Source organism: Lactuca virosa, chromosome 3 (genome assembly GCF_052849685.1).
Source record: "Lactuca virosa cultivar CGN04683 chromosome 3, Lactuca_virosa_CGN04683_v6, whole genome shotgun sequence".
In the NCBI taxonomy this organism is placed as follows: domain Eukaryota; kingdom Viridiplantae; phylum Streptophyta; class Magnoliopsida; order Asterales; family Asteraceae; genus Lactuca; species Lactuca virosa.
Genome location: NC_136428.1, coordinates 363268335 through 363282589, shown reverse-complemented (window position 1 = coordinate 363282589; position 14255 = coordinate 363268335). Strand labels below are relative to the sequence as shown.

General features: G+C 32.1%; 2 protein-coding genes across 2 annotated transcripts; both read left to right on the top strand.

The window, feature by feature from the left end:
- The first annotated feature begins 1656 nt into the window (after positions 1-1656).
- LOC145164911 (uncharacterized) lies at positions 1657-2886 on the top strand. The gene has a single exon (XM_079083569.1). It carries the CDS (start codon positions 1657-1659, stop codon positions 2884-2886), a length of 1230 nt encoding a protein of 409 aa, XP_078939695.1.
- A 156-nt stretch (positions 2887-3042) lies between these two features.
- LOC145164910 (uncharacterized) lies at positions 3043-4953 on the top strand. The gene is made up of 4 exons (XM_079083568.1): positions 3043-3163; positions 3334-3428; positions 3508-3982; positions 4061-4953. The coding sequence occupies exons 1-4, from the start codon at positions 3043-3045 to the stop codon at positions 4951-4953; spliced, it is 1584 nt and encodes a 527-aa protein (XP_078939694.1).
- Positions 4954-14255: the final 9302 nt, after the last annotated feature.

Sequence of the window (14255 nt, the reverse complement as noted above, 5' to 3'; positions counted from 1 at the left end):
TTTCAAATCATGCATTATAAACTTGATACTTTTAACCCAAACATTTATAATTGTTTATTTGGCCCAAAACATTTAGGTTGATCATTGTGGTCCCTTTTTCTCGAAAAACGACACTTTTAGTCCCTTTTTATGAAAATTTACATTTTTGGTCCTTAAACCATTTTTCTTGACATTTTCCACCCAAACTTTATTTGAATAGAAATTTTAGCCCAAAACTATTGCATTTGTCATTTCCATCCTTTATTTGTAAAAAGTTTACATTTTTGGCCCGAATTCCGTAAGTTTTACAGTTTCGACCCCAAATTCAAAAACTTTGCAATTTTAGTCCAAATTTGGTAATAAACTCATTTTTAACCCCTGAAAAAGTTTATTTACATTTTAGACCCATAGTTTGTTAAATTTTCCAATTCAGCCCCTCAAAACCTCATTTTTTCGCAACTTTGGGCCCAAAACCCATTAGGCCCAATTTTAAGCCTATTAAGCTAAAATTTATGTTTTTGACCCTTGAAAAGTGTTATTTTCATAGAAATCAGCTTTTTTACAAATAAACAACTTATAGCCCTCATAAAACCGACAATTTAGAATTTATACCCAATCTTTGTTATTTTTGCAAAAATGACACTTGTAAGGTTCTTTTGGTTTTGTTTTTCACTTTTTAAACTTAAGGACCCTTAGATCTATGATGTATGTTGTTTATTATGTTTTTGTTCATGATTCTTTCACCCTTCTTGCTATAGATCTCGAAATATCACAAGTATTACACATTATCACAACCAAAAACTAAGGAAATCACACATAAGATGCAAACACACATAGATCATCACATAGTACTTGTATTCTCCTCCCAAAAACAAGTAAAAACCGAAAACAAGGGGGTATGAACTCACCTTGGTTTGTGGTTTCTATTAAGTCGAACCATTCTTTATTTTTGAGGCGGTTGATGGTAAAAACCGCCTCATTAAATGTATAGAGCATTATATAATCCAAGAACCGCTTTAAAAAAGCACCAGATAAATTTTGAAAAGCTTTTGTTAAGGCGTTTAAAAATAAATAGCATCAAAAAAAGATTTTTTAGTGCTACTTCATGTAACAACATCATTAAATAAGGATTTTTTGATGCTCTTTTTATAAAAGAGCATCATTAAATCTTTATCTTTTGATGCTATATTTTGAAAAACGCATCAAATGAAAACACTATGATTTTTTAGTGCTACTTCATTGTAAAAACATCATTAAATAAGGATTTTTTGTTGCTCTTTTTAATATAAGAGCATTATTAAATCTTTATTTTTTGATGCTATATTTTAAAAAAAAAAAGCATCAAATGAAAACCAGCTATATCCGTCTTTTAGGGTTTCTGTAAACACTAACATACTTCGAACTTTTGGAACATGAAGATTCTCTGCATTTATGAAACATAAACATAAATGCGTAATAACTCAAAATACCCTCATTAATTGTTTTGCTATCTTCACTGAAGGTAATTTTAATTTTATTGTACTTTTGATTTTATTCTAAGTATTTATTTATTAAATGATTGTTTATTGATATTTTTTAAATTGATTAGTGTAGATTGTGAACATGTGAAAATTTTCATAACTTGTTTGTTTAGAATCAATATATTTACCTTCTTTGAATGTTTATTTTAATTTTCAGATGAATCGTGATTATTGGATGTACAACACTTCGCGTTTTTCTCAATTTTATATAGAGGGTGTTCAAACTTTTATTAGGGTTGCCGAAGAAAATCGCTTAGAAAAAGGAAGTGGATCGATTTGTTGTCCTTGTAACGTTTGTAAAAACTTTAAAACGTTTAATTGTACCGAAGAAATAGAGTATCATTTGTTGCAAAATGGTTTTGTGCCTAATTACACTTGTTGGTCAAGACATGGAGAAACACTACTTGATTGTAGTACATCCTCGAGCAATTTACATATTAATAATAGTACATACAACAAAGATTCATATGTTGTTGATGATGATCACCATTCAAATGATCCCAATGACAATTTCAATGAAATGTTCGATGACATGGAGGCTAATATGGGTGATGTTGAACAAGAAAAATTACATGGCCTATTTGAAGAAGCAGAAACACCGTTATATAGCGGTTGTAAATTTATGAAACTTGATGTTGTATTGAGGTTGATGAACTTAAAGTCGAAAAACGGAAGTTTCACAGGTCTATTAGTGCTTCTGCATGACATTATTCCGGAAGACAATGAATTACCCATTTCTTCATACCAAGCAAAAAAGCTAATGTGTCCGATGGGATTGGAAGTTGAAAGAATACATGCATGTCCAAATAACTGTATGTTGTATAGAAAGGAGTTCAAGAATAAACATAATTGTGTTTTTTGCGGTGCATCGAGGTATAAACGGAAAAAAGATTTGGATGAAGTTGATGATGATGTGACAAAAAATGGACCACCGGCTAAAATGTTGTGGTATCTCCCTATTATACCGAGACTGAAAAGGTTATTTTCAAACGAAAAAGAAGCAAAGTTACTTTGTTGGCATTCGGAAGAACGTGAAACTGATAGAAAACTAAGACATGTTGCAGATTCACCTCAGTGGAGAAACATTGATAAGAAGTATCCTGAATTTGGAAAAGAGATGAGAAACATACGGTTTGGGCTTAGTTCAGACGGGATCAATCCTTTTGGGAATATAAGCAGTCGTCATAGTACATGGCCGGTTCTTTTGTGCATTTACAATCTTCCACCGTGGTTATGCATGAAACGGAAATACATTATGATGTCGTTGTTGATTCAGGGGCCGAGACAACCTGGTAACGATATTGATGTGTATTTGTCTCCTTTGATTGATGACTTAAAAACTCTTTGGAGTTCGGGTGTAGACGTATATGATGCTTATAAGAAATAACACTTTCAATTGTGGGCCATGATTTTTTGTACTATAAGTGATTTTCCAGCATACGGTAACCTGTCAGGATACAAAACAAAGGGTAAGAAAGCTTGTCCAGTTTGTGAAGATCAAACAAGCTCGATATGGTTAAAAAATTGCAAAAAAACTGTATACATGGGACATCGAAGATTCCTTCCGAAGGGTCACCGTTTTAGGAAGAAAACTATTGAGTTTTATGGAAGTATCGAGATCAGAAGGATGATGAAACGATTTGATGCATTTTCACGAGTTGCAAGTATAAATGTTGTGTTGGGAAAAAGATTTCGTGTTGATAAAGATGCCCTTTGAAAAAAAAAAAGTCATTTTTTTTAATTGCCTTACTGGAGACATTTGGATGTTAGACATTGTCTAGATGTTATGCATATTGAAAAAAACGTATGTGAGAGCTTGATATGCTTATATTAGGTATGATGCAGAAAACTAGAGAGTTTAATATCCGAAAGGACATGGTCGAGATGGGGATACGTGAAGATCTTGCTCCCGAACAGAGTGCTAACCGTGTTTATCTCCCAGCTGCTTGTTATACTACATCCAAAGAAGAAAAAAATAAAGTTTTGTCAATGTTTACATGATATTAAGGTTCCATCAACTTATTATGCAAACATTAAAAGATTTGTGTCGATGAAAGACTGTAAATTGTTTGGAATGAAGTCTCATGATTGTCATGTTTTGATGACACATATGATTCCTATCGCAATTCGTGGAATTTTACAAGATGACGTACGACATTCTATCACTAAGCTTTGCTTGTTTTTTAACAACATTCACTCAAAGGTTATTGATGTAGAAGATTTGGATAAATGGGAGAAAGACGTTTATGTTACACTTTGTGAATTAGAGATGCACTTTCCACCCTCATTTTTTGATATAATGGTTCACTTGATATCTCACATCGTACAAGAGATTAAGGCTTGTGGTCCCGTATTCTTACGGTACATGTACCCTTTTGAAAGATACATAGGTATCCTAAAAGGTTATGTAAGGAACCGTAATCGACCTGAGGGCAGTATTGTTGAAGGGTATACTTCTGAAGAGGTGATTGAGTTCTGCCAAGGTAATCCTATTAATAATATATTACAGTTATAAACATTTATAATATATTACATATAATATAATAATTTATTTTTTATAGGCTATATGAAAGATGTCGAAAGTGTTGGTGTTCCTAAAACTCGTCATTCAGGTCGACTTGAAGGTAAGGGAGGAGTCGGTTTAAAAATAACCATGCCAACTTATGAAGAGTTACAAGTTGCACATTTAGTGGTCCTAAAACACATGAAATGTCTTACTCCATACATTGATGAACACATGGACATGTTGAAGTCGAAATACCCGGGCAAGGAACAAATGTGGTACATAAACAATCATAAGAAAGAGTTTTCAAGGTGGCTGAAAAATAAGGTAGCAGAAACTAATGTTGATGAAACTGTGAAAAGATTGGGACATGGGCCAGATTGTAGAGTTAAATCTTATGAAGGGTATGACATTAACAGGTATACCTTTTACACGAAAGATCAAGATCAAAAAAGTACAATGAAAAATAGTGGAGTTACAATGATAGCATCAACGACCGAATTCGACAGACGGGATCATGATACTTTGATAAGAATAACCAGAGATTCTTATTACGGTGTTATACAAAATATTTGGGAGTTGAACTATTTTGACTTTGTTATTCCCGTGTTCAAATGCAAGTGGGTGAATAACCGTACAGGTGTTCAAGTCGACAAAGATGGTTTTACACTTGTCGACCTTACAACTAATGGCTATGCATCTGAACCATTCGTTCTCGCAAAACATGTCACACAAGTTTTCTATGTCAAAGACCCGAGCAAACAAAAAGAGCATATCGTCTTACAAGGTAAACGACGTATTGTTGGTGTTGATAATGTCGTTGATGAGGAAGAATACGACCACTTTGATGATCTACCACCATTTTCGGTCGGTATTGAACCTGATAATTACGATAATGTCGAACGCACAACATTCGTACGATCTAACATTGAAGGGACATACGTTGATTAAGGGCATGAATGAGGTTTTTCTTATGCATTTTTGATTATTGCGATTACATGATTTTTGTATGAAATACTATCTATTGATAAGAGTAATTACAATACGGTCCTTATCTTTTGATAATTACAATGTTTCTATATTACTATCCATTAAAATGTATCAGTATGAGTGTAAAACTTTTACTTGTTCTGTTAATAACTATCTATTGATAAGAGTAATTACAATACGGTCCTTATCTTTTGATAATTACAATGTTTCTATATTACTATCCATTAAAATGTATCAGTATGAGTGTAAAACTTTTACTTGTTCTGTTAATAAAATAAAAGAGTGTAAAACTTTTACTTTGTTCTGTTAATAAAATAGACAACTAAGACTTTTACCTGTTCTGTTAACAAAATGGACACATACACTTTCAGAAAAAGGTAACGTAGTTATAACTTCAATAACCGCCTCAACAAATAAACCGCCCTAAAATATATACAAAATAACTTTAAAAAATATTTATAACAGCATCAAAAGATAAACAACATTAAAAAAACAAAAAACATTAAAAAATCCTATAACCGCCTCAAAAAGCACCAAAAGAATAGAAATAGCATCAATAATATTGTAACGCATCAAAAAATTATGGGATTATAATTGATGGCATTAAAAAATAGAAAAAAGCATCAAAAAAAGTTCAATAAATTACCAACCATTCGAACGAGAGGAAGGCCAGGATGAATAAGGAATAATGAACGTCTAAATTACCATTAAAAAGAATAAGACGTGTTTTCAATTCATTAAATAAATCAACTTATTATATCAAATATTAATTACTAGCTCACATTAAAATTTAGGAGCTAGTGCCGTTTTTTTTAACTTTTGATTGTGGGTTACGAATACCTTGCTACTGCATCGAAAAGCCCTTAATAGCATCAAAAGATAAATTAATAGTCCAGGATACCGCTTCAAAAAACCCTCCACAGCGGCCCCCAAATTCCACACAAATCGCATCATAAAACATAAAACCGCCCCAAATCATCTCTTTCCCTCTAAAATTTTCGTTTTAGCTTTCTAAAATTTTCATTGCGCGCCAGCTCTTCTGTAGTCCATAGCTGAATTCGTAAACCATTCTTTCTGTAAAACATCCATAGTCGACGCTACATCAGACAACATTCACATTGCCATGCCGACCTCTATTCCGGCCGTCCCCGACGCCTAAATCGCTCCACAAGCCTCGGTTTCAATACGTTGGCATTTTCGAGTTTCTTTGTCGAATAAGGTATGTATATATATCGATTTGTTGTCTTTTTATACTTTAGGAATCTTTAAGAATATGAGAAGATGATGATGAATCTTTAGAATATATGATAAGATGAATCTTTAAAATATATGACAAGATGAACACGTGACTATAGTATTAATTTTCTTTTTGTCAAAAAGCACTATTACTTTAGGTTATATTTAGGAATCTTTAGAATATGAGAACAAACTATATGATGTTAGGAATCTTTAGAATATGTTTAGAATATGAGAAGATGTTTTATTTTGTTTAATAAACGTAATATTTGGCCCACATATATGGGGTCTACCAATTTCATTGGATCTGTAACTTTTATGTTGGATTATGTTTTTGTTTTTCTTGTAATATACTATTGTATTGGAATATGTTATGCTCTAGTGTTTATCATGGATAAAATTATTTTTAATTTGTATAATGTTGTTAGGTTATAAAAATGGATGAGGTAAGACAATTAACAAGAAAAAGAGGTCAACGCGGTATTGCTGCATTCAAGAAAAATTATCGTCCTGAAGAGTATAATGTTAAGTTCAATGAGAATAATATCCCAAATGGTGGCATGTCAACCCAATTTATGTCTTGGTTTGGCATGAATGTTCAACATAGGTTTCCGATAGATGAAGATCCGGGTAAAGTTAAAGATAAATATTTTGAAGATTTATGGTTGGAAGCTAAGGTATTATATTTTAATTTATTACAAATATGAATAACTTGTTAGTTAGTTATTATGTTTAACATTTTTTGTTTTGAAATTGTAGAAGCAATGGAATATCGAGTCTGATGACATGAAAGATTATATGAAGAGGAGAGCTGTGAAACTTGGATCAAATTTTAAATCAAGGCTAGTTTCAAATTTTGTAAATAATGAATTAGATGCATGTGCTATATATACATTTATACCTCACGATGTTTGGGATAGATTCGTTGCACAAAAAACTACCCCTGAGTTTTTGGTATGTTTTAATTGTTTATTTATTATTATTATTGATAATATTATTAGTATGTTTACAAATAATTAATAAAATTTTGTTGATATGTGTGTAGGCAAAAAGTGCAAAAGCTAAAAAAAATAGTGCTAAAAATAAATCCCAAAACCACGTAGGACGAGGTGGATGGTCGGGTCTTGAAAAAAAAGACCTATTATATGGCCTCAACTTGTAGCAAAATATGAGTTTCTAGAAAGCATACAAAATGACTGGTCTAAGTTGTATTTAATGTCTTTCGCAATAAAAGACAAAGAAACCAAGATGTATGATCTTCCACAAACGGCAATTGAAAATTTCAAATTTTTGGTAACAATTATGTTTTTTAAATAATGAGACTTTGATTATTTTTAGTAAATAAATGTTACCAAGTACTTTTTTTTATATAGGAACGAGAAGAGAAAAATATGATAGCCGATGGGAGTTATTATCAAAATGAGGAAGACCCGTTAGTTAGGCTTTTGGGGCCCAAGCACGGGGGGCAATCAGGGACAGTATCCAATATCATTGGGCCTACCAAGGTTTCGGGTGGATTGTTTAAGAATGTGAAAAAAAGTCGAAAATCGATACCGCGGGTCGACACGAACCAAACATTCCGTGAATCTAATGGTGTGTCCGGTGGACGATTGGTAGAATATCCACCTATTGAGGTAATATATTTATAGTTTTTATATAAACTTATATTAGATTTATAGTTTTTTTTTTTGTATGATTTATAGGTTATGACAACATGTGATTTGCTATTAAAAGTTGCTGATACTGAGTTGAAAGTAGCTTCTGGTATGGCATGGCCAACCTCAGAAACGGTTATACATTCAAAACCAGTAAATGAAGGTTGTGTTAAAGTTCAAGTTGATGAGATCATAGAAATATATGAGAACTTGCCTGTGCATGCCGTAACACGAACGAATGAAGTTGAATTTGTTAAACATCTGCTTCATAGCATCGTTCAGTGGCCGAGATATGTATTAAAGGTATATTTCTATTTAAATACAAAAATATATTTTAATATAGTTTTATTTAAATATTGCAATCTATTTAGCTTGCGAACAAAACACCGAGCAAGTCAAATAGTGGTACAAGAATGGGCTCGAATCACTCTTCTCCACAGATACACGTTGATGACACCACAACCTCATTTTATCGTCCATAGGTAGTCGTAGTCGACCGGTTCACTCTTATAAAATGTTGTTAATTTAGTTTTATTTGTTAATATTATAACAATTTGTTTGTTATTTTAGTTTGAGGAAAACCAATTTCCTTATCATCATCAAATGGATACTAATGAACCTTTTCAAGGTGGTTTAGTTGATATGGTTAGTCTTAAAAAAACTTGTTTTATGTTTGTTTTTAGATGTTTAATGTTTGTATACAATCATATGTAGTACTAATGCTTTATGTTTGTTTTTAGATATTATCTATGAATCCACCACAAATTGATTTAAATGCACTCGGATCCGGGCCCGGGCTTAGGCTAGAACGTGAACGCGATCCCGATCCCGAACTCGACACCGAACCCGATCACGAACCCGAACCCGAACCCGAACCCGAACCCGAATCTGAATCCGAATCCGAACCCGAAATCGAACCGTTTACATGTGTAGATCATGCTCTTTATCTATCCTTGAGCAAAGTACAACAAAAAAAGTCCTAAAATTCAAGCTATTGCTTTTCAAGTAGCATACTTTTTTAAGAATGCACATGGCACTTATATTTTTTCACCCAGAGGGATGTATCGCGACAAAGTTCGACTTCCCATCCAATATAGCGAGGTGTTACAATTATTTTTAAGGGGTTGGCTTTATTATAGCATTATACATTGGTTTGCGATGTAAGTTATTATATTTTTAATATGGTATAATAACATTTAGATATAATTAATTTTACTAAGATTGTGTAGTATATAGAGGTGTTTTTCTAGGTCTCCCAATTCCGAATGCGCTTTTTTTGATCCGTTACGCATTGCAAGATTAGATACGCAAATAAGGATGACGGCTGTCGCCGAACATATCGAAGAAGTATTTTCGTATCATGAAGGCAAAAAATATTTTATTGCTCCATATTTACAGGGGTATTTTTTTTTCTTTCCATAATACATACGCATACATATACACACTACACATATATGCTTACTTGCTCTATATATTTTATTTTTGTAGTGACCATTGGGTTCTTTTTATCCTATGTCCGAATAGCAAATCTGCTTATATTCTGGATTCTTCAAAAAATGATGAAAAGAAATTAGACGAATACCTTTTTGCTTCTTTGATAAATAGAATTTTCCCGGGACAATTTGATAAGTGGGAAACGGTAAAGGTATGTTTTTTGTTGTTTTTTTTATCAATTTATTTCAAGTGGTTTGAAATATTTAATTGTGAATTAAATGTAGTGCTATAAACAAAAAGGTGGTTGGGAATGTGGATATATAGTGATTAAACACATGCGAGAGTTTGTTGAGACCATTCAACATGATTTTCAAAATAAAGTAAGTGTCTAGTATATTTTTAAAATATCAATTTTTCTATATAGTTGTATATATATTTATATAATTTGTTTGTTTGTTGCAGTTTTGGAAAAAGAAGATGTTTGCTTCGCCTGATAAACTTGAAGATATGGTCTTAGAAATGATACCGCATTTGATTGAAATGGTGAATGATAGTCGGAAAAGAACTCAGTAAGAATTCATTAGGATGTTTTGTGTTTTATTATAACTAAAATTTAAACTATAAATTAATTGTTTTTTGTGTAATGGTGCAATATTTTGTAATACCTTTTTGTTTATTGGTATTATTTTTTTTGCTGCCATTGATGGCAACCAAATTGTGTTATTTAATAGAGCATTTTTTTTGGCGTAAGGTGGTTCCATTTTCTAATGATGTTGACTGTAAGCATCAACAAATGATTTATGATATTTTATGTTGCCATTCATATTGTATTTTAAAAGGCCGTTTTATTTTCTAAGGCTGTTCAATAACAGCATCAAAAAATAACTCTATTTTCTAAGGCTGTTTAATAACAACATCAAAAAATAACTCTATTTTCTAAGGCTGTTTAATAACAGCATCAAAAAATAATTGTGTTTCTAAGGCTGTTTAATAACAGCATCAAAAAATAACTCAATAACTCTATTTTATGAAGCTATATTTTATAAGGCGGTTCTGGACAGCATCAAAAAATAAGTATAATTTATAAGGCGGTTCTGGACAGCATCAAAAAATAAGTATAATTTATGAAGCTATTTTTATGAGGCGGTTTGGACATTTTCTAAAGCGGTTTAAGAATCGCCTCAAAAAACAACACTATTTTATAATGCTATATTTTTTGAAGCGGTTGAATAACCGCATCAAAAAATAAAATAAACCGCTTTATTAAACATCTTCTGTACAAGTGTTTCCATTTACAGGTTTGTCGTCACACATAATCGATAAACCTTGGTCTCCTGTTCGGTTTGAAGTGAACCTCATCACCATATCCTTCATGTCTATATACCTTTTCTTAACTCTAAACCAACAATTTTTCCCTCAATAATGAACAACGAATGAAGCTTTCATGGATGCCTTATATGGTCATTGGTTTATTACATGTATGAAATTATAAAGGTTGGAACTGTAGCCTTCTTCATCTATCAATCAGTTTTGTATCTCTTTTTATCGTTTCATATTGCTTTTTCAAATCTGGAGCAATGACTTAATGGGGGTAGACATACAGTAAAGGTTAATCATATTTTTATTGATTTTGCCCATTTCTGTCACACCCTCGAACCAGACGACGGAAACGTCCGATGGCTCGCGTGACTTAAATTGAAATATCATCACAATGAATATACATGAAGCATAACATAAACATCACCATGCATTAATACATTACAACTGACTTTATTCACATCAAGTACTTTGTCTAAATATTACATATCAATAGCATAAATTGTTTGAGAGTCACAAAACATAACATCCAAACACACTTGGAAATTTTCTTCCGCTTATCTGTTACCTGAGAATACAAGTTATTTTGAAAACGGTCAACATATATAATGTTGGTGAGTTCATAAGCAGGTTTGTTATGAAAATGTTTGTATGGTTTGTAAAACCCAGAATTTCCGATATTTTCTAAAACGGCAATTGTTATTACAATAGGTGTGATGATCCATAAGTATATGCGTGAATGATTTCAAAACGTGAAAAAGTGATATGTTTCTCATAATGAATTCTTGTATTGAAAGTGCAAGTGAATAATGTTGTTTCCCCAGAAAACCCGATGTTTTCCGATAAAATAGTATGTTCGTTTTGTATTATTGTATCGTCACAACGAATGAATATGATTCCCATGATTACTTAGATGGTATTGGATCTCTATGTGAGTCGTTATAACCATGCATAATAATGACTAGTTCGTCTGTCTTGGCATTTTTGCGAAAGCTGGTATTGAAATTAAGATTTTGTCACCCTAGACTAGCCGAGTCTAACTGTAGCGAACAACTTAGGTGTGGCGGAGTCACCCCCGTATAGATCTATACACAAACTCTCGCTCTCCCTCCAGGAGACTTTGATTATAACTACAGACTACGACCAATACTTATTGGTGTCGCCCGTTATTACTCACTAAATCCAAATGAAATTGAATAACCTTGTTTAACGACCTGATTTTTGTTTACTTGAATAGAAGATAAGCCTAACAGACGAAGAGAAGAGGACTACGGGGGCCCACTAATCACCTATGTTATTAAAGGTTGTCGAGTATGCGAAGGACTCATTCGCCCATCACGCATATGATTTATTTGGACCTTACTAGCAATGCAAATGGGCCACTACGACCCAATTGCATGTAAAAGCCATTGAGGGTCCATTAGGCATGTAATTGGGTCACCTGAGGCCCAATAAACATGTGTATTTATGTTGGGCCCAAAAATCATGATATTGGGCCACAAAGGCCCAATAACACGAAAGAAGGTATTTGAGTCCAACCATTGAATCGTTTATGTTTTATCGAGTTTAATTCGAACGTTAAGTTATTTCTTTTCAAACATTGTGAATAAACATTTAGTATATATATATATATATATATATATATATATATATATATATATATATATATATATATATATATATATATATATAGGGAAGGGTTATTTGGAAAACAAAAAAACCCTAAAAATTATAAAAATGCATAAAAAAAATACCAAGACATCACATAACTTTTTTTGAATTTTTTTATCAAAAAAATCGCAGCATTTTTTACAATTTCGCTGAAAAAAAAAATAAAAAATCAATTTTTTTTTTTTTTTTTTTGTAAAAAAAGTCTTTTTTTGCAAAAAAAAATTTCAACGATTTTGACCTAAAAGTTGCGATTTTTTGATAAAAAAATTCAAAAAAAAGTTTTGTGATCTCTAAGTATTTTTTTATGGATTTTAATGATTTTTAGGGTTTTTTTTTAGGATTTTTTGTTTTCCATAGAACCTAAACCTATATATATATATATATATATATATATATATATATATATATATATATATATATATAGATATATATATATATATTTCAAATCATGCATTATAAACTTGATACTTTTAAACGAAACATTTATAATTGTTTATTTGGCCCAAAACATTTTGGTTGATCATTGTGGTCCCTTTTTCTAGAAAAACGACACTTTTAGTCCATTTTTATGAAAATTTACATTTTTGGTCCTTAAACCATTTTTCTTGACATTTTCCACCCAAACTTTATTTGAATAGAAATTTTAGCCCAAAAGTATTGCATTTGTCATTTCCATCCTTTATTTGTAAAAAGTTTACATTTTTGGCCCGAATTCCGTAAGTTTTACAGTTTCGACCCCAAATTCAAAAACTTTGCAATTTTAGTCCAAATTTGGTAATAAACTCATTTTTAACCCCTGAAAAAGTTTATTTACATTTTAGACCCATAGTTTGTTAAATTTTCCAATTCAGCCCCTCAAAACCTCATTTTTTCGCAACTTTGGGTCCAAAACCCATTAGGCCCAATTTTAAGCCTATTAAGCTAAAATTTATGTTTTTGACCCTTGAAAAGTGTTATTTTCATAGAAATCAGCTTTTTTACAAATAAACAACTTATAGCCCTCATAAAACCGACAATTTAGAATTTATACCCAATCTTTGTTATTTTTGCAAAAATGACACTTGTAAGGTTCTTTTGGTTTTGTTTTTCACTTTTTAAGCTTAAGGACCCTTAGATCTATGATGTATGTTGTTTATTATGTTTTTGTTCATGATTCTTTCACCCTTCTTGCTATAGATCTCGAAATATCACAAGTATTACACATTATCATAACCAAAAACTAAGGAAATCACACATAAGATGCAAACACACATAGATCATCACATAGTACTTGTATTATCCCCCCAAAAACAAGTAAAAACCGAAAACAAGGGGGTATAAACTCACCTTGGTTTGTGGTTTCTGTTTTGGAGAAGAAATAAAGAAGATTTTTGGTCCTAGCAAGCCTCCTTGAGTTGTTTTCGAAATTAAGAAGCTTCTAAGGAGTAGATCACGAAAATTGTATGAGTTAGGAAGAGGATTTGATGAAATAAAGAAACTAGGTCATGGATCCAAACAACAACTTACCAAAAGTGATAATTATCTTGTAAAAATCCTCTTGAGACACAAGCAAAAACCTTGAGAATTTTTGGAGGAAGAAGGAGGATGATTTAGAGATGTTTGGAGAGAGTTTGGTGTGATGTGTGTGTGTCTGTTTGGGGCTCTCGACCGAGTAGAAGAACAGAGGGAAGAGAGAGGTGGTTAAATAACTAACATGGATACATGAAGGATCTTGCATGGATACATGGTATGCAATAATGAGGTGTCAACTCCCAAAGTTAACCCTCCCCCCATTTACCTTTTCTTTTTGATGTTGGGCCGAGTTGGGCTTCGTAAAAGAAACATGGATTACTTGGCCCACTTCTAGCCTAAGTTCGAAACTACGATATTAATAAAGGAGGTTTTCGGCCCATTGGGCTTCTTTGGATGGTTCACGGCCCATATTATATAAAAGAATGAGTTTTATGGCCC